General features: G+C 42.3%; 1 protein-coding gene across 4 annotated transcripts in view; it reads left to right on the top strand.

The window, feature by feature from the left end:
• Positions 1 to 19,493, top strand: part of LOC140212608 (F-actin-uncapping protein LRRC16A-like) — a 345,618-nt gene that overhangs the window by 174,020 nt on the left and 152,105 nt on the right. For all 4 annotated transcript variants that reach the window (XM_072283616.1, XM_072283615.1, XM_072283613.1 and 1 more), the window contains one exon: positions 4,232 to 4,309. In XM_072283616.1, the coding sequence (XP_072139717.1) occupies positions 4,232 to 4,309 (78 nt within the window). The remainder of the gene's footprint in view (positions 1 to 4,231; positions 4,310 to 19,493) is intronic.

Below are 19,493 nucleotides of genomic sequence, written 5' to 3'. Positions count from 1 at the left end.
GTACGTGAAATGGGGGAGATGTGTTTAAGAGCAGAGTTGATAGTGGAGGAAGGGAAGCCCCTTTCTTTAAAAAAGGAAGACATCTCCCTATTCCTCTTCTCACCTTGTCTCTTGCAAAAACGCCATCCCCTTCTCGCATTCCTCCGTCTCCGCTGCATCTGCTCTCAGGATGAGGCTTTTCATTCTAGGACGAGGAAGATGTCTTCCTTTTTTAAAGAAAGGGGCTTCTCTTCCTTCACTATCAACTCTGCTCTTAAACGCATCTACCCCATTTCAAGTACATCTGCTCTCACTCCATCCTCCCGCCACCCCACTAGGAATAGGGTTCCCCTGGTCCTCACCTACCACCCCACCAGCCTCCGGGTCCAACATATTATTCTCCGTAACTTCCGCCACCTCCAACGGGATCCCACAACTAAGCACATCTTTCCCTCCCCTCCTCTCTCTGCATTCCGCAGGGATCGCTCCCTATGCGACTCCCTTGTCCATTCGTCCCCCCCATCCCTCCCCACTGATCTCTCTCCTGGCACTTATCCGTGTAAGCGGAACAAGTGCTACACATGCCCTTACACTTTCTCCCTTACCACCATTCAGGGCCCCAAACAGTCCTTCCAGGTGAGGCAACACTTCACCTGTGAGTCGGCTGGGGTGATATACTGCGTCCGGTGCTCCCAATGTGGCCTTTTATATATTGGCGAGACCCGACGCAGACTGGGAGACCGCTTTGCTAAACACCTGCGCTCTGTCCGCCAGAAAAAGCAGGATCTCTCAGTGGCCACACATTTTAATTCCACGTCCCATTCTGATATGTCTATCCACGGCCTCCTCTACTGTAAAGGTGAAGCCATACTCAGGTTGGAGGAACAACACCTTATATTCCGTCTGGGTAGCCTCCAACCTGATAGCATGAACATCGACTTCTCTAACTTCCGCTAATGCCCCACCTCCCCCTCGTACCCCATCTGTTACTTATTTTTATACACACATTCTTTTTCTCTCTCTCCTTTTTCTCCCTCTCACTATACCCCTTGCCCATCCTCTGGGCTTCTCCCCACCTCCCCCTTTTCCTTCTCCCTGGGCCTCCTGTCCTATGATCCTCTCATATCCCTTTTGCCAGTCAACTGTCCAGCTATTGGCTCCATCCCTTCCCCTCCTGTCTTCTCCTGTCATTTCGGATCTCCCCCTCCCCCTCTCAAATTTCTTACTAGCTCTTCTTTCATTTAGTCCTGACGAAGGGTCTGGGCCTGAAACGTCGACTGTACCTCTTCCTACAGATGCTGCCTGGCCTGCTGCGTTCACCAGCAACTTTGATGAACATACAAGGATAATCAGATTCCATTAAAAAATATATTCGGAATCAGAATCAGGTTTATTATCACCGGCATGTGTCGTGAAATTTGTTAATTTAGCAGCAGCAGTTCAATGCAATACATAATATAGAAGAAGTAAAAAATATATAATAATTAAGTAAATCAATTTAAAGTATACATATATTGAATAGATTAAAGTCACGTAAAAAACAGAAATAACTGTATATTAAAAAGTGAGGTTGTGTTCACGGGTTCAATGTTCAATGACGAAACGGATGGCAGAGGGGGAGAAGCAGTTCCTGAGTGTGCCTTCAAGCTTCTGTACCTCCTAACTGATGGTAGCAGCGAGAAAAGGACATGCCCTGGGTGCTGGAGGTGCTTAATAATGGACGCTCCCTTTCTGAGACACTGCTCCCTAAAGATATCCTGGGTGCTTTGTAGGTTAGTACCCAAGATGGAATCGACTAAATTTACAACCCTCTGCAGCTTCTTTCGGTCCTGTGCAATACCCCCTCCGTACCAGGCAGTGATGCAGCCTGTCAGCTTACTCTCCATGGTACATCTATAGAAGTTTTTGAGTGTATTTGTTGACATGCCAAATCTCTTCAAACTCCTAATGAAGTAAAGTCACTGTCTTGCCTTCTTTATAACTACATCAATATGTTGGGGCCAGGTTAGGTCCTTAGAGATCTTGACAACCAGGAACTTGAAACTGCTCACTCTCTCCACTTCTGATCCCTCTATGAGGATTGGTATGTGTTTCTTCATCTTGCCCTTCCTGAAGTCCACAATCAACTCTTTTCATCTTACCGATGTTGAGTGCCAGGTTGTTGTCGCAACACCACTCCACTAGTTGGCATATCTCACTCCTGTACACTCTCTCGTCTCCACCTGAGATTCTACCAGCAATGGTTGTATCATCACTAAATTTATAGATGCTATTTGAGCTATGCTTAGCCACACAGTCACGGGTATCGAGAGAGTAGAGCAGTGGGCTAAGCACACACCCTTGAGGTGCACCAGTGCAAGGAGGAGGTATTATCACTAAACCGCACAGATTGTGGTCTTCTAGTTAGGAAGTAGAGAATCCAGTTGCAGAGGGAGGTACAGAGGCTCAGGTTCTGTAATTTCTCAATCTGGATTGTGGGAATGATGGTGTTAAATTCTGTTTGCAGTTAATAAATTGAAGTAGCAATGGTGACAAAGTAGTAGTTAACAATACACTGGCACAGGTAAAGGAAGAACCAAAACTAGAGTAATATTGGTGCTATTAGGCTTAGTTTGGTTGGTTCTGGTACATGTGCTTTTTCAATACATGTTTATTTGCACATGGCAGTCCATTTGACATGAATAAATGGCTAATGAATATAAGTGATTGTTAATGATTGTGCTCTTTTGTAAGCATGCAAATTGAGATGTGAATTATTACAATGGTAACCCTGTGGGACAGGGTAGTTTGATTTGTGGTAAATCAATCCAGATGCATATGTTTATCTTGGGCATCTTCTGGATTAGAATGGTACTTGTTGCATGCTGTGGGGAGAGAAAAAAAAATCCTATTTCAAGACCTGTTCAAATGACAGAGAATTCTTCCGGTCAACCATCAGTCTGTCACTGTTGCAAATAGACACTAAGAGTCTCTGCTACCGTTACTGAACAATTCAACTCATGTCTTCTATTCAAATGGTACAGTTCAGTACAATTAGTATTAGAAATGTTTGGTATATGCAAGTGAAGCTTATAATTTTTAAAAATCTAGTTGTAATTACAATTATCTTTTGTAATTTTTAACAGATAAATTAAACAAGTTATCTGTTTAACTTGTATTTCAAAGTTCGAAGTCAATTTATTATCAAAGTTCATATATGTCACCATATACAACCCTGAGATTCGTTTTCTTGGAGCATGCTCTGTAAATGCAGAACAGAGTAATACAATCAGTGAAAGACTGTACCAACTTAGGTATTCAACTGCTGTGTGAAAGACAACAAACTGCAAATACAAAAAGAAAGAAATAATAATCAGCAAGAGAATGAGATGGAGTCCTTGAAAGTGAGCCCATAGGTTGTGGGAATATTTCACTGATGGGGTGTCCAGTTATCTCCTCTTGTTCAGGAGCCTGATAGCACAGGGTTAATAACAATTCCTGAACCTGGTGGTGTGAGTCCTGAGGCTCCTGTACCATTGTTCTGATGATGGCATTGAGAAGAGAGCATGACCTGGGGGTAGGGATCCCTGATAGTGGATACTGCCATCCTGTGACAATGCTCTGTGTGGATGTGCTCAATCGTGGAGAGGATTTTATCCATGATGGACTGGGCCGTGTCCACTACCTTTTGTAGGATTTCCCATTCAAGGGCATTGCTATTTCCATACCAGGCTGTGATGCAGCCAGTCAATATACTCTCCACCACACATCTATAGAAGTTTGTTGAAGTTTTAGATGTCATGCTGAATCTTTGCGGACTCCGAAGGAAGTAGAGGCACTACCGTGCTTTTTTCATAAATGCTATCCAAAAACTTTATGGGGTAATTATTTGAACAATCTACCTATGCCCCAAATAGAGGGAGGAGAATTATTTCAAACTCTGATTTATCAAGATAAAAGGCACATTACGGGCATTTTTCAGATTGTAGGTAATAGTCATGAATAGTCATCAATAGCCTGAGAAAGATGTAGGATGTGGAACTTAAGATCTCATTGTAAGTGCAACCTGAATCCACTAAGGCTTTTCAAAGGGAAATAAAGTTTTTGTGCTGCTGTTGTCAGAGCTGTCACCTTGGCCTTAAAACTGAATTTCCCTTCCGTTTTCTTTGATTTAAGAACAGAAATAAAACAAAACTTTTCCATGATGCATGCATTTAAGTAAAAATCGTAAAAGTAAAAATTATCCAGTTTTATTTTCTTTGTCCTTTTACAGAATCTATACAATTTCCTGTCTCAGCCAAATGCACTTGTTCATCTTGATTTGTCAAACACAGATTGTGCATTAGATATGGTACGTACCTGCATTTCTTCTTCTTAGTTTTGATATGTTTGAAAGCAAAGATTGGGACTTTCCGAGCAGTGATTTCTGAGGTTTTGCTCACCTCCAAGGAACCTGCCTTCAAGGATTAAGTTCAGCACAGTGTAGATTTCGCAGTCTTGATTTGATGTGCAGTTTTGCATCATCTATTTGGAATCAGGAATTATATCATCCAGATTGCTGATTGATTGAAGAGCTTTTCCAGTGTGCATCAGGATGTAAGAATGCCGAAAATCATAAGCCTTGAAAGTAAAATTAGTATTGTAAGTCCATAGAGTATAGCTTCTGTAATTCTGATTATGTGTCATTCTGCACATATTAAAGAGGATATTTTTAGAACCAGTTCTATCATAAATGTCAGGACAGTCTAATCAACACTTCCAAAAGGTTTTTAACATTTCTGTTTGTTTTAGAGCAAAAATAATGTATTAAATATTTGTAAGATCACTTTTTTTTGTTGATTGTACCTGCAAAGTCTGAAGCAGTGCAGCTGTGGAGGGGCAAGGTGGTGCTAACAAGATTTCTGGATTTAACTGCACCTTTGGAAATAGCATAACTTTCTAACAGTTGTACAAAGTACCAAAGCAAGCACTCGAGTTGCCTTTGTTACTGCGGCAAATTCAGAGCTAACATGCTTTTTTTCATTGCTGTGGGGATGGGGATGTGGATGTTGCTGGAATGGTGGCAATTGGTGTTGGTCTTCAATTGGTTCTGAAGTTAGGCAGCTGGGAGTCAGCTGTATTGGTGAGTCTGGAGTCACATATACAGCAGGTCAGACCTAGCTAAGGGTGGCAGATTTCCAAATGATGGGGTTTTTGTGTGCAGTTTTGGTCACCTATGTACAGGAAAGATGTAAGTCAGGTTGAAAGAGTGCAGAGAAAATTTACAAGGATGCTGCCAGGACTGAAGGACCTGAGTCATAAGAAAAGTTTGAACTGGCTAGGATCTTACTCCTTGGGACATAGAAGATTGAGGGGTTATTTGATAGAGGTATACAAAATTATGAGGGGTATAGATAGGATAGATGCAAGCAGGCTTTTTCCACTGAGACTGGGTGGGACTACAACTAGAGGTCATGGGTTAAGGGTGAAAGGTGAAAATTTAAGGGGAACATGGGGGGGAAGCTTCTTCACTCAAATGGTTGTGAGAGTGTGGTGCGAGCTGCCAGAGCAAGTGATGCATGCAAGCTCGATGTCAATGTTTAAGAGAAACTTGAATAGGTGCACTGTCAGCAGGGGTGCGGAGCGCTATGGTCCCAGTGCAGGTCAATGGGAGTAAGCAGATTAAATATTTCAGTATGGGCTAGAAGGGCTGAAGGGCCTGTTTTGGTGCTGTAGGTTTCTATGACTCTAGAACAACCTTGTAGTTTCATGGTTTATATTCCTATTACAGTGATTTAGTTAATTCCATTTTTATTTAACTATTTGAGTTTAAATTCCTCAGCTTCCATTGTTGGTTTCAAACAAGTGTCGCTTAATGAACTCTGGCTCCTAGTCCAATCACCTAGCCATGACATTACTACATCTACTGTACTATCTGTAGCCACCTGCTTTTTACAGTATCACGCCAATGGGGATCTTGTATCACTCATCTGTGTAAGTGAAAAATTGAATGGAGGAGCAACTCTGCGTCAATACTGTGGGGAAATCGTACTTGCATGAACAGGAAACTTTAATCCAACTTGCTTAATATGTGGAGTCACGGAACCACAACTATGCTAATAAAGAATGAGCAAAATCAATTCCAAATTAAATTATTTTAGAAGGTTATTGGTATAATATATTGGATTTTACTTGAGGAGAAAAGTACTTTTTGTTGACGTGTACTAGCTAGACAGAAGAACCTGTTCGCACATTCTCTGATTCCATGTGCTCTAATCAGGCCAGTCATTATTCAAGCAAATTTTTCCCAGTTTGTGAGAAGTCTGGGGCACATTGTCTTGTTCATTGTTTTTTCTGTTTTACAAAAAACTAGGTCAAGTTCTATAAAAAGGCAGGAGATCCCTTCTGTCAGACTACCTAGAACAAAAATCTACTGTATTCTTCATTATAAAGACAGATGGATTTGATTGTCTGGTCCTTGCAGTAATAATACATTTTTAATCCCCCATCTGTAAAAAAAAAAAGGGAACTAAATCACTGTCGATCAAAATGCTGTTTTCTCACATTAACCTTAATTCTACTACTGTAAAGGTTTCTCCCCCCAATCAACTTCTGTGTGTGTACAGTCTGCCCTGTGTGTGTGTGTGTGTGTGTGTGTGTGTGTGTGTGTGTGTTCATGTATCTCACTACTGCCTCCTCTTTGTTCTGAATTTTAAATCCACAGCATATAGACAATGTTAGCACCCATAATACCCCTGGACAACAAAAATCTAGTCATCTCTGATTCTAAATTATTAATGGAACATCTGCTTTTCGTGGGTGAGAGAGCTACAATTCCACAACCCACAGCATGAGCAGATATGTGCTGACTTCTTCTCAGCATAGCCCAAACTCTCCAACAACAAAACAAAATTCTTGCTCTGTGATCAATTTCCTCTGAATCCTATTCATCTCCGTCAAATTGATCTTCCTTTTAACCATTTATATTCCTGCATGTACACACCTAGTTACTGTCATCTCTCCTTTGAAATGCTGGTAAATATCTACTGAACATGTACTGCTCACTACCTACAATTCACCCTGCTTAGTAATGTCACTGATGTCCTGAGTTCTGAGGTGGCTAATGACAGTAATGTGGGGAGCACAAACTTACACATATGGATAGGTGGGTGAGCAATTTGTACAGGGCCACTGAGGAGGCTTTGAGAACATCCTTGAATCTTTTTCTCTGTGTCTACCTGGTAAACTCCTCCCATGACAAAGTTGGCATAGGGTGTCTATTCCACTGTGACCGATGTGGCCAACCCAATGCATCTGACTCCGTGCTGGGGATATTGACCTGGCCTGGTCTTTCTAATGAATCTGGACGATTTTACAGAGAATGTTACCCTTGAGGTGCCTGCTACAGATAGTGCAAGTGAGGGCATTGATCCTTGCTGCTTGATGGACCAGGAGATTTGTGTAAATCTTGAACTTCTCATACCCTTTTCTCTAATTGGCCAAGAACTCTGTAATGGGGGAAAAACATGCTCCAAACACATTGTTAAGAGAAGGACCCTGATGAATTTGGACTTCCTAATGTATTTCTTGCCAATTATGCCTTGCCTGAGAGATGTGTTTCTTCCCATTCTGGCATTGAAATCACGAGGGAGTATCAATTTGCCTTTATCCAGAATGTGGACCAGGATCATCTTCAAGGACAGAAATCCTTCTTGACTTTGCCTGAAACTTCCAGGGTTTGTCTATGGTTTGGTCATCTGGTGGTTGCTAGTTCCACAGGGGTAGTCTTGAATGGACCTGTTGTGTGCAGGTGGTAAATTCCTTCAGCTTTAATTTTGACCAAGTATCTTTTGTTTGGCCCTTGTTACGTGCCTTCTAGAAGTCCCCATCAACTACATCCATGGAAATACTCTTTTCTAGTACTCCAATAAATTTCTCAAATAACTAAATTGGATTTGTTGATGAGGTTTGTTCTAAAAATAGATACTGACTTTCTAATTGGCTTAACTTTCTGCTTCCTTGGCTATAGTTTTAGTTTCTTTTGACACTGACAATGCTGTATATTTAGAGTAACCAATGCTGCAGCTCAAGCAAGCCAGCTTTGTGCTGCTTTTGTTTTTCTGTCCGAGTGCTAGACCTGGCCGTTGCTGGAAGCATTTTTTAATTATGAATGTCAAATGAAGTTTTTGGGAATGTGGCAATTTTCTGTTTTCTGTGTCTAATGGCATCAAAGTGCTCAGATCAGTTATAACGGATCAGCATTTGTTGCTAAATAACAGCTTTCTCCCTGTGGAACAACTCATGACATCCGAGTAGCAATCCTGATTTGTGCCTAAGCAAATTACATGATCAAGGAGCAACATTTTCAGATGCAATCTCCACAAGGGAATGATAAATTAATTCTACTTTTGCAGATATGCTATTTACAGGTCTTTGCTATAACAACATTAACACTTCTGTGCCATCAAATTTCTCACTGTTCTGAATAGCATATCACTCTCCCCACATAAGGATATACAGTACCAAAATAGCCACTGCACAGTTCCAAGGTTTTGATTAATAAATCATTTTTCAGAAAAGCGACTCTTTGTAAATCAAGGAATTCCTGTTGTGAGATTATTTATTTCACTTAGAGCTAGATAAAGCAAACTTCACTTGATTTGATTTAAATTTCTACTCCTGTATTCTTGGTGTCAAATCCCATTAATCAATGTTTATAATTACATTGAATTGTATATGCTGTTCTTTCTGTGTTGAGTGCCAGTTAGTCACTATTGCCAGCAGTCTGTAGTGATCACGCTGGCAATGAAAATTTGCTGAACCATCTGTTTTATCAACTTTAAACTGGTGATAAGCCTTGAGGCAGCAACCACTTCGTAAGTTGGTATTTTGTTAATGACCTGTTTGGCTGAATTTATTGTTACTGGAATTTAATATCTATAAGCTGAATATAATGGTCCAATATCTTGATGTGAGGATTTTGCTGCACAATATGACAGCTCGCACGGGTTATCCACAGCATGCAACAGGAATCAATGTTCCCCTCTTTCATATGTATTTGACAGTCGACAGAGGTGTTGTCGCCAATAAAATAAAATAACTAAAGTAACTGGGCCTAGACTACATCCATGCTTACGACTCAAGTATTCTTTTTATTTTAGTTGTGCACCAGGAGAACAGCAAGTCCCATCACCCTCACTGATCTGGAGTCTGAACTGAAAACTGCTATGTTAGCTTATCAGTTACAGATATTGATTATTGTAAATTGTATATGTTCGAGTTCCTTACTTGCAAGATCAGTCGCCATTCACAATAGAGGTGTTAAAAGTCAATCGAAACTTCAATCTTGACAACTGATAATATTTTGAAGTTAGTAAAGCAATGTCCTTTAGCTGTTGGGTATGTTTCACATTCTCCAATCATTCCTATCTGGTTTGTCTCATCAGCCCCTATTGTGTAAAGGGACACCATGTTTTAAGGAAGCCTTTCTGGGAAAGTCATACTGTGGAGATCTCACTCATCTGACGAGTACACACTGCTGCAGCCACCTCAGCCTATCTCGTCTCTAGTAAGCAGAGGTGTCGCTAACATTCTCACTTCAGAGATCTCACTTGACTAAACTGTCCCAGGCTATCCTTGCCTGGGCATTACCTTTAACCCGTTCCTTACTGCAACTTCCACAGAGGCAGTAAGGGATCTACAATCCACAGCAATTTCAGATTGCTTTCCAGAATAAGAATATGCACCAACAAAAACCACAGAGGTGTTGTTTACTGTGCTTTTCCAATGGTAGAAGTAGTCATTTTAAACTGTTCATATATTGATTCTAAGGTTATGGCTAGAAGGTAGTCAATGACCCATCAGTCTCAGAATGAGCAATCCGCTTTCCACACCTTGTGTACTCTTTTCCCAGATTCCTCTTTTACTTCCACGATTTATCCGATTACATTTTAAAACTACTAATGAGCCTGCATTGACTCAGCAATCATGATAGAATTTGGAAGCAGTTGGAAAAATAGTTTTAAATGGAAGTTGTCCTGTCCAAGACCGAAAGAAGCTGCAGAAGATCCTGAACACGGCACAGCACATCACGCAAACCAATCTTCTGTCCTTGGACTCACTTTACACCGCACACTGCCGGAGCAGTGCTGCCAGGATAATCAAGGACACGACCCACCCAGCCAACACACCTTTTGTCCCTCTTCCCTCCGGGAGAAGGCTCAGGAGCTTGAAGACTCGTACGGCCAGATTTGGAAACAGCTTCTTTCCAACTGTGATAAGACTGCTGAACGGATCCTGACCCGGATCTGGGCCATACCCTCCAGATATCCGGACCTGCCTCTCGGTTTTTTTTTTGTACTACCTTACTTTCCCTTTTCTATTTTCTATTTATGATTTATAATTAAAATTTTTAATATTTACTATTGATTTGTACTCTAAGGGAGCATGAAGCACAGAATCAAGTATCGCTGTGATGATTGTATGCTCTAGTATCAATTGTTTGGTGACAATAAAGTAAAGTAAATGCGAGACTATTTTCTAAACTAGTTTTGCTGGTTTGTGTCTGAGGTGGGTTGTGGAATTAGACTAAAAAAATTTGGCTGATGATGGATGACCATTTTCAGAAATACTTTAAATACTTTTGTGAGAAAAGCTGACACTTTGGCAGTCCTGATGCAGGATTTCAACCTGAAATAGAGACTGATCCTTTCCCTCACAGATGCTGCTCGTCCTGCTGAGTGGGTTTTTCTAGATTGCCGATTGCTTCAGATTCCAGCAACTGCAGTCCCTTTTATCTTCACTTTTCTAGCTAACTAAGGAGCATAAAGATAGAATTATATTGAAAGAAGATGACTGTACTGTTGCCACAGGCGTGTAGATCAAGAGATTGTTACAGAGCTTCAAGGCACACACTCAGAGATTCAGGAACAGCTTCTTCCCCTCTGCCATCTGATTTCTAAATGGACATTGAACCCGTGACCACTACCTCACTACTTTTCTTTATTTATTCCTGTTTTTTTTGCACTTCTTATTTTAACTTAACTATTACATATACTTATCATACATATAGTTACTGTAATTCAGTTATTTTTCTATATTTATAATGTATTGAATTGTACTGCTGCTGCAGATTTAATAAATTTCATGACATATGCCCATGATATTAAACCTGATTCTGATTCTGAAAAGGATGAAAGATTGAATAAATCAGCAAGAAATATATATTAAAAATTTTGAGTAAATTGGCAGGAAATATATAAATATTGTAAGAGCTTCCATTAACTAGGTAATAGAGAAGAGATTAGCAAATTGACACAATGACGAGAATTATAATGTGGCAGAATGAATTAACTGAGGCATTAATCGTGCATTTTGTGACTGCCTTCATCTTTAATAGATGAAATAATTGTACAGGAAACGAGGGAAACCAGTTTTCCGATTCATGAGTCTGTCTCCCTGTCCAGTGCATGTAAATTCAACTATTGCCCAGTCACTAATAGCTTTTAAAAAGGAATTGGATAAATCCTGGAAGAGATTGTCAGAGAATAGGGAGAAAGACCTGCAAATGGAGGAAAAGGATTGCACATTGTGAGACCCAATGCTGGATTGCTGAGACAGAGGCCACCTTCTGTGACATATGATCATAGGTATATTTCATTAAAGCCAGGGGTTTTGCTGTGGAAGAATATGGCAAACGCCATCCCAAGGACTTTTCTTGGTGGGGATTCTTAAATCAGCTTTGTACTACAGCTGGCTGCTTCAACGTTCCAGGAAATTATGTGCAACCACAGGGCACCATGCAATTTACTACTTCTTGTGAAACAGACCATCATGGCCAGGCCAGCTCCCAGGAGAGCAATCTCATCAGAACTACTGTTTTTCCCCTCTTACTTCCCTATAGCCCCGCAGTCTGTTCTGTCACCCTAAAACAATTAACGCCACTGTGGTGAAAGCCCTGTAGAACTCAACAGTACGTTTCTCCCCCCCCCCCACCTCCCCATGTCATGTCATACCCATCCTGTAACCACCCCCTTCATTCCCCTCCCCACCCCATTCTGGTGGCTTCTCACTCCTTGTCTTCCCTTCCCCTCCAGTTCCCCACTTCCTTCCCTATATTCCTATCAGATCTATTGTCCTATCAGATTCCTGTTCCAAAATAGCACCTCCCACCTTCTCACATAATTCCCCCAATTCTGTCCCAACCCCACCTTCCCTTTCATCTGGTCTAACCTATTATCATCCAGCTTGTACTTCACCCCTTCCCCCCTACCTCTTTGCCCCCTTCCTTTCCAGTGCTGAAGAAGGGGCTCACCCCAAAAGATCGACTGTTTATTCCCCTTCAAAAATGCTGCCTGACTTGCTGAGCTTGTTTTGTATTTTCTTTGTGTGGGCTCAACATTTCCAGCATCTGCAGAATCTCTTGTGTATCTGACAGAGATAGTGAAGGCATCCAAATTCCCCAAGATTACAGATTAGTCCCAGAGGACTGGAAGGTAACAAATATAATAAAATGTTACTACTAGAGGTGTGAATTATTTTGCAAAGATGGCTCTTCTGTGATGATTCCCCAAAGGCAATTTGACAAAGTCACCACCAGGCAGGGAGGGAGATAGTGATTATAGTATCTGGACTGCCCTAAAGTCCATCATGATTAACACCAGCAAAAAGACTCCTGGATCTCTTGGAGGGAGAAGAAAACATAAGGATGATCAGGAGATCCAGGACCTAATGAACTACAAGCACTAGCTTCTCACATTGGAAGCTGTACCATCTTTCAAGGGAAAAGAAATTGTTCTTCAGCTATGTTCAGTCAGAAAACACATGACCTAAAGAGCTGATGGTGATTGGAAGGAGCACAGGACATTCAACAACTTGCTGACAAATGTAAGTTCTTCAGTGCTGTCAAGGCCATCTGCAGCCCAAGGACCCAACATACTGACGACAAATAGTGGAGTTTATTATTAAAGTCAGACCCAGTCAGTGTTGCTGGAAGAAGCACCACAAAGTTCTCCTCAGCCGTAACTCTGAATTTAATATGAGCCTCTTTTACTCCATCCTCATGAAACTATCTAGTCCAACGTTGAGACCACAATCAGTCGATATGAAGTCACAAGCTACCTGCCAACCAGAAAAAGAACAATGTTTCAGGAACAGGCAGTATCCAGCTGAAGTTCAGTGGAAAGGAATGTCTGTCACAATCTGCAATGAGCAGGACATACCAGGGGACTTCACAGATGCTTTATTTACAGCCATTTTCATGCAGCGTGACAAATTGCAGTAACTTCAGTAGAGTCTTCCAGACTTTGATCAAGCAAGACCAAGTCATTACCTCAACACTTTTTAATATGTTGCTGCAACGCTGGATGTCACAATATAGTAGCGTAGCAGCTAGCCAGGGCTCCCACTGCTGACTGTAAGGAGTTTGTACGTTCTCCCTGTGACTATGTGAGCTTTTTCCGGGGGCTGCAATTTCCTCCCACATCCCAAAAAGCCTACGAGTTAGGGTCAGTAAGTTGCGGACATGTTGTGTTGACGCTGGAAGCATGACGACACTGGCGGGCTGCTCCCAGCAAACTTGGATTGTGTTGGTCATTGACACATGCAGTGCCTTTCACTATATGTTTCAGAGTTTGGTTGTACATGTGACAAATAAAGCTAATCTTCCAAAAAGCTACTTAGTGAAGTAGAGCTAAGTGGGACAAGTGGATAGGTGGGAAAATTGAAACGCGAGAAAATCTGCAGATGCTGGAAATCCAAGCAACACACACAAAATGCTGGTGGAACACAGCAGGCCAGGCAGCATCTATAGGAGGAAGTACAGTCGATGTTACGGGTGGAGACCCTTCGTCAGGACTAACTGAAAGAGGAGCTAGTAAGAGATTTGAAAGTGGGAGGGGGAGGGGAAGATCCAAAATGATAAGAGAAGACAGGAGGGGAGGGATGGAGCTAAGAGCTGGAAAGTTGATTGGCAAAAGGGATATAGAGTTGGAGAAGGGGGAGGATCATTGGATAGGAGGCCGAGGGAGAAAGAAAGGGGGAGGGAAGCTCAGAGGAAGATGGAGAGCAGGCAAGGAGTGATTGTGAGAGGGACAGAGAGGGAAGAAAAAAAGGGAATAAAAATAATAATAATAAATAAGGGATGAGATAAAAAGGGGCATTAACGGAAGTTAGAGAAATCAATGTTCATGCCATCAGGTTGGAGGCTACCCAGACGGAATATAAGGTGTTGTTCCTCCAACCCGAGTGTGGCTTCATCTTTACAGTAGAGGAGGTCATGGATAGACACATCGGAATGGGAATGGGAAGTGGAATTAAAATGTGTGGCCACTGGGAGATCCTGCTTTCTCTGGCGGACAGAGGGTAGGTGTTCAGTGAAATGGTCTCCCAGCCTGCGTTGGGTCTCACCAATATATAGAAGTTCACACCGGGAATACCGGACGCAGTATATCACCAATACACAGAAGGCCACATCAGGTCAGTTCTTCCAGGTGAAGCGACACTTCACCTGTGAGTCGGCTGGTGTGATATACCGACTCTCAGAGGCCACACATTTTAATTCCATGTCCCATTCCCATTCTGATATGTCTATCCACGGCCTCCTCTACTGTCAAGATGACGCCACACTCAGGTTGGAGGAACAACACCTTATATTCCGTCTGGATAGCCTCCAACCTGATAGCATGAACACTGATTTCTCTAACTTCTGTTAATGCCCCTCCTCCCCTATTATTCCCCCCCCCCCATCTTCCTCTGGGCTCTCCTCCCCTTTCTTTCTCCTTTGGCCTCTTGTCCCAAGATCCTCCCCCTTCTCCAATTCTGTATCCCTTTTGCTAATCAACTTTTCAGCTCTTAGCTTCTTCCCTCCCCCTCCTGTCTTCTCCTATCATTTTGGATCTCCCCCTACTCCACCCCCACTTTCAAATCTCTTACTATCTCTTCTTTCAGTTAGTCCTGATGAAGGGTCTCGGCCCGAAACATCGACTGTGCTTCTTCCTATAGATGCTGCCTGGCCTGCTGCGTTCACCAGCATTTTGTAGGTGGGAAAATTGTTCAGTTTGAGTTGCTTCCACTCCCGAAGCAAGGTCAACCCAATTTCTCTCATCGAGCTGCAGGATGCAAGGCGGCATTTGTTTGTACTTACATTCAGAGTTTGAAATCCATCATAGACCAGTTCAGTGAAGTAAGCTTAAAGAATAAATCTTACACATAACATCTGCCCTGAAAAATGTGAGCAGTTTCCCAAAGCTTGGTAGCCATCTCTCATTGAAGGCAAATGTCAGTGAAGTTCCAAATTGCTTTCAGTGAGCCAGAGACACCTTTGGCCAACAGATAAGGTATATAAATATGAAGGTTACAACCCCATCTATCTGGCAGTGATCCTTGTATGTGCACTATACCTGTAACAGACACCACTATACATGTAACTGAAACCAGCTGTTTCCAGACAACATACCTCAAACCCACTGGCAGAATTAGTCTACTCTCGCAGGGTAACATCTCCAGAATTGAGATTTTAGTTAAGCTTAGTGGGCTGAATTGATCTTGCATGCCTACAGAGGACTGATGAAACTGTTCTGAGCACTACTAAGACAAGAGGTTGGGGGAAAAGGTTCAAGGATGTCCCTAAAGCCTTAAAGTGGAAAACCCCCAGTGATTCTAGGTGATCCCTGTCCCAAAGCTTCTCAAAGCATCTGGGGTGGTATTTGTGTACCTGGAATCCACTTATCAGGAGCACACACAAGCCTGAAATAAAGGGTTGGAGGAATGAATGACCTGCCCATCTGCTAACCCACCTGCCCCTTCAAAGACCACCTTCCCCATTAGGAGAATGCAGGTCTCTCACTTTGTCATCAGCCACTTTGGAATGCACAGCTCTGGAGTGGAAGCAAGTCATCACTGAATTTTGATTTCCTTGTATCTGCAGGCAAAAAGCTGCAACCCATTATTGAAAAGTGGTTTGGAAAAAAAGGTGTTATCAATAGGGTTCTTTTAAGGAAAATTGAGTTATTTTCATCAGTATGTATGGGCCGTTAGATGAGTACCCCATTGAATGAAGCTTATCAGTATTTTCAAAAAGGTGTTTGATAAGCTTTCTTGCAGAAGGTTGTTATATAATAACTGCTCTCTGAGGTGGGGATAAAATGGATAAAAGATGGTTAAAGGACAAGAGAGGGGAGAAAAAGAATAAGAATGAACTAATTTTTTCAGCCTGACAGGCTGCTGCCTGTGATTTGTCCTGGGCCCTGAACTATTTTAAAACCTAGATTGCTGATGCAGACAAAGGCAGAGACTGTGATGTGCATAAATAAGCTGACAATACAGAACGAGGCGAGGATGTGAGCTGTGAAGTATACAAAGGATTTGCTGCAGTGCCGAGATAAGTTTGGCTTTAATGGCTATAGTGTGCTAACTTGGAAAAAGTGGCACTGAATTACATTATACCTAGAAGGAATGTTTTGCATTAAATGTACATGCATTTAGTTTACTGTATCATGTTTGGTGATCACAGTATGACCTTCTCCCCATTAATGAAACCGAACATAGATTAGGAGTAGAGCACCTTTATAGTTTCAGAGCTTCCAGTGTCTTTCACTTCAATTCTTCCCACACCCGTTTTGTTCTATATTGCCCCAATGAATCACAGCCTATCCGTAGGAGCCAGGTACCTGTTCTCTACCTGTGTTGTATTCTGTGTTACTTGCTTCTTATGGTAACTGGTCACGTGGCTGGGGGTGTGGTAAAAGTGAAGGGAATAAGTAATGTCTTTATGCTTTGTTCATTGCAGTTTGTAGTAACTGGCGACCAGTGGATGTCGTATCTTTTACTGACCACTTAATAATGCTCAATTATGCTTAGATTACACTTGTGTATGCTTAAATTTCATAGCTTCAGGATCGTCTGTTTTCTATTTGCTAATAAAGGATTGAATACATACCTTTGACTTTTGGAGCAGACGTTATGGGAGTGAGTGAGGGCGTGTCATCAAGTACAACAAATCCGTAGTGTTGCTGGCAGTGGCAATTGTTTTGTTTTTGGTTTGGCTGCTACACTATTGAGATGACACACTACAACCGTTAGGACTCAGATGATCGGCTATCACAGTCTTGTATTTCACATTTCCCCAATATTTGATGTTTGTTTCTATGGATCTTCAATACCTCATTTTTTCCCTTCATCCATACATTCCTGTGCTCCTCTTTTTGCGTGGTATGGTATCACCACTATCTGTGTGATCCATTTCTTTTGATCTCCACCCCATCATAGACACTTTACTCCTTCCCCCTTCCCATGAACTTTTCATACTAACTTTGCACAGTCCTGCTGAAAGTCCCTGCGAAGTTGAAACGTTGACAGTTACCCTCTCCGCAGCTGCAGCCTGATGGACTGGGTATTCCCAACTGTTTCTGGTTTTCATTCTTTGCTTTTTATATACACGGGACCTTCATGTGTAAAATGCAGAATCCCGTACAAACTGCTGAATCCTAAAACTGGATTTTATTTTTTACATGTATCGCTGCTCCATGTTTCTCCCACAGGAGCTTTCTATCTCTCACTTTCCTCGTTGGGATCATATCTGCTGGGAATGGACATTCCACCACCCCGCCCCCCCACGTCACTTGGAGAATATTGCCATCTCCCTTGGTGTTTACTATGCTCCCAACTTCCATGTTTTATGCAAAATATCAAAATTGTCCCTTGTGCCCTTTCTGATGAGCATATATAACAAGATGGCTGAAGAGATTCCTTATCATCTTGGTTCTAAACGGATGTCCAGTTGTCCTGTGGCTGTGCCCATGTATCCAAGTCTCTCTTACCGACGGAAACATTCTCTCAATGTGGACCTTTCAGTATTCAGTTGGTTTCAGTGAGTTTGGCCAAGATGGGGCTGGTGAACCACAGCGACTTGTTACGGGCTACTTACACGTACGACACCTTTAAGCGGATGAATGTAAATCTCCATGGCTGGAACAGAGGGAGGAGTTACGGACTCCAAGGCAGACTGAACTGGCAAGCAATGAAAGTTCCTCTGCCTAGCATCCAGTTAGCAAATGTACGGTTGCTGGAGAACAAGACTGAGGATCTTAGGGCAAGATTACTGTATTGGAGGGAAATGAGGATTTGCTGTGCTCTGTGTTTCACAGAGACGTGGCTCACTCCGTACACACCGGGTATATCAGTAAGACCCAGCGACTTCTTGATACACAAGATGGACTGAGCTGATTTGGAGAAGGCAAAAGTTGGGGAGATCTGTGTTTGATGATAAGCACTCTGTGGTGTTCGGACATGGCAGTCTTGTTGCATACTTGTTCCCCCAACCTGGGACATAAACGATTAAGTAGCAACTATTCTAATTACTAAGAGGGTACTGAAGACCTGTGCTTATCATCTGGCTGGATTGTTCACTGAGATCTTTAACCTCTTGCTTCTGCAGTCTGAGTTACCCACCTGCTTCAAGCAGGCTCTAATTATACCGGTGCCTCAGAAGAACGTGGTAACCTGCTTCAGTGACTACCATCCAGTAGCACTAGCATTCACTGTGATGAGGTTCTTTGAGGTTGGTGATGAAACATATCAACTCCTGCCTGAGAAGTGACTTTAATCTGTTCCAATTTACCTAAAAGGCACAGCAGGTCTACAGCAGATGCCATTTCATTGGCTCTTCATTCAACCCGGGAACATCTGGACAGCAAAGATGCATACATCAAGATGCTCTTTATCGACGATAGGTTGGCATTCTATATGATCATTCCCTCAAAACTAATGAAGAGCTTTGCCTCAATACAGCTTTTTGCAATTGGATCCTCAATTTCCCCACTTGCAGACCCCAGTCAGTTCGGATTGGGAACATCTCTTCCACAATCTCCATCAGCACAGATGCACCGCAAAGCTGTGGAGCTAAGCATAGCTTCAATGCCTTGCTGAAGTTTCTGATGACACCACTGTTGTAGGCTGCATCAAAGATCATGACAAATCAGCATCGAGGATGGGGACTGAAAATCTGGCTGAGTGGTGCCACAGCAAAAACCTCTCAATGTCAGCAAGACCAAGGAGCTGATTAACGTCTTCAGGAGGAGGAAACCAGAGGTCCATGAGCCAGAGGTGGAGAGGCTCAGCGAATTTAAATTCCTTGATGTTATCATTTCAGAGGATCTGTCCTGGGCCCAGCAGGTAAGTGCAATTACAACGAAACCATGGCAGCGCCTCTTTTTCCTTAGAAGTTTGCAAAGATTCAGCATGACATCTTCAACTTTGACAAACAGCTATAGGTGAGTGATGGAGAGTATATTGACTGGTTGCATCATGGCCTCGTATGGAAACGCCAATATCCTTAAACAGAAAATTCAGCAAAAATTAGTGAATATGGACAGGTAAAGCCCTCCCTTTTGTGAGTTTGACCATGGTTTTCTTAGCAAATAGACTCTAGGAAACCTAGTACAGTCGGCCCTCCTTATCCGTGAGTTCTGCATGCGCGAATTCAACCAACCATGAATCGATAAAACCCGGAAGTGCTCTTCCAGCACTTGTTGTTCGAACATGTACAGACTTTTTTTTCT

This window comes from Mobula birostris, chromosome 19, assembly GCF_030028105.1.
Source record: "Mobula birostris isolate sMobBir1 chromosome 19, sMobBir1.hap1, whole genome shotgun sequence".
NCBI lineage: Eukaryota > Metazoa > Chordata > Chondrichthyes > Myliobatiformes > Myliobatidae > Mobula > Mobula birostris.
The sequence above is the reverse complement of the archived record's forward strand: the minus strand, read 5'-3'. Positions and strand labels throughout refer to the sequence as shown.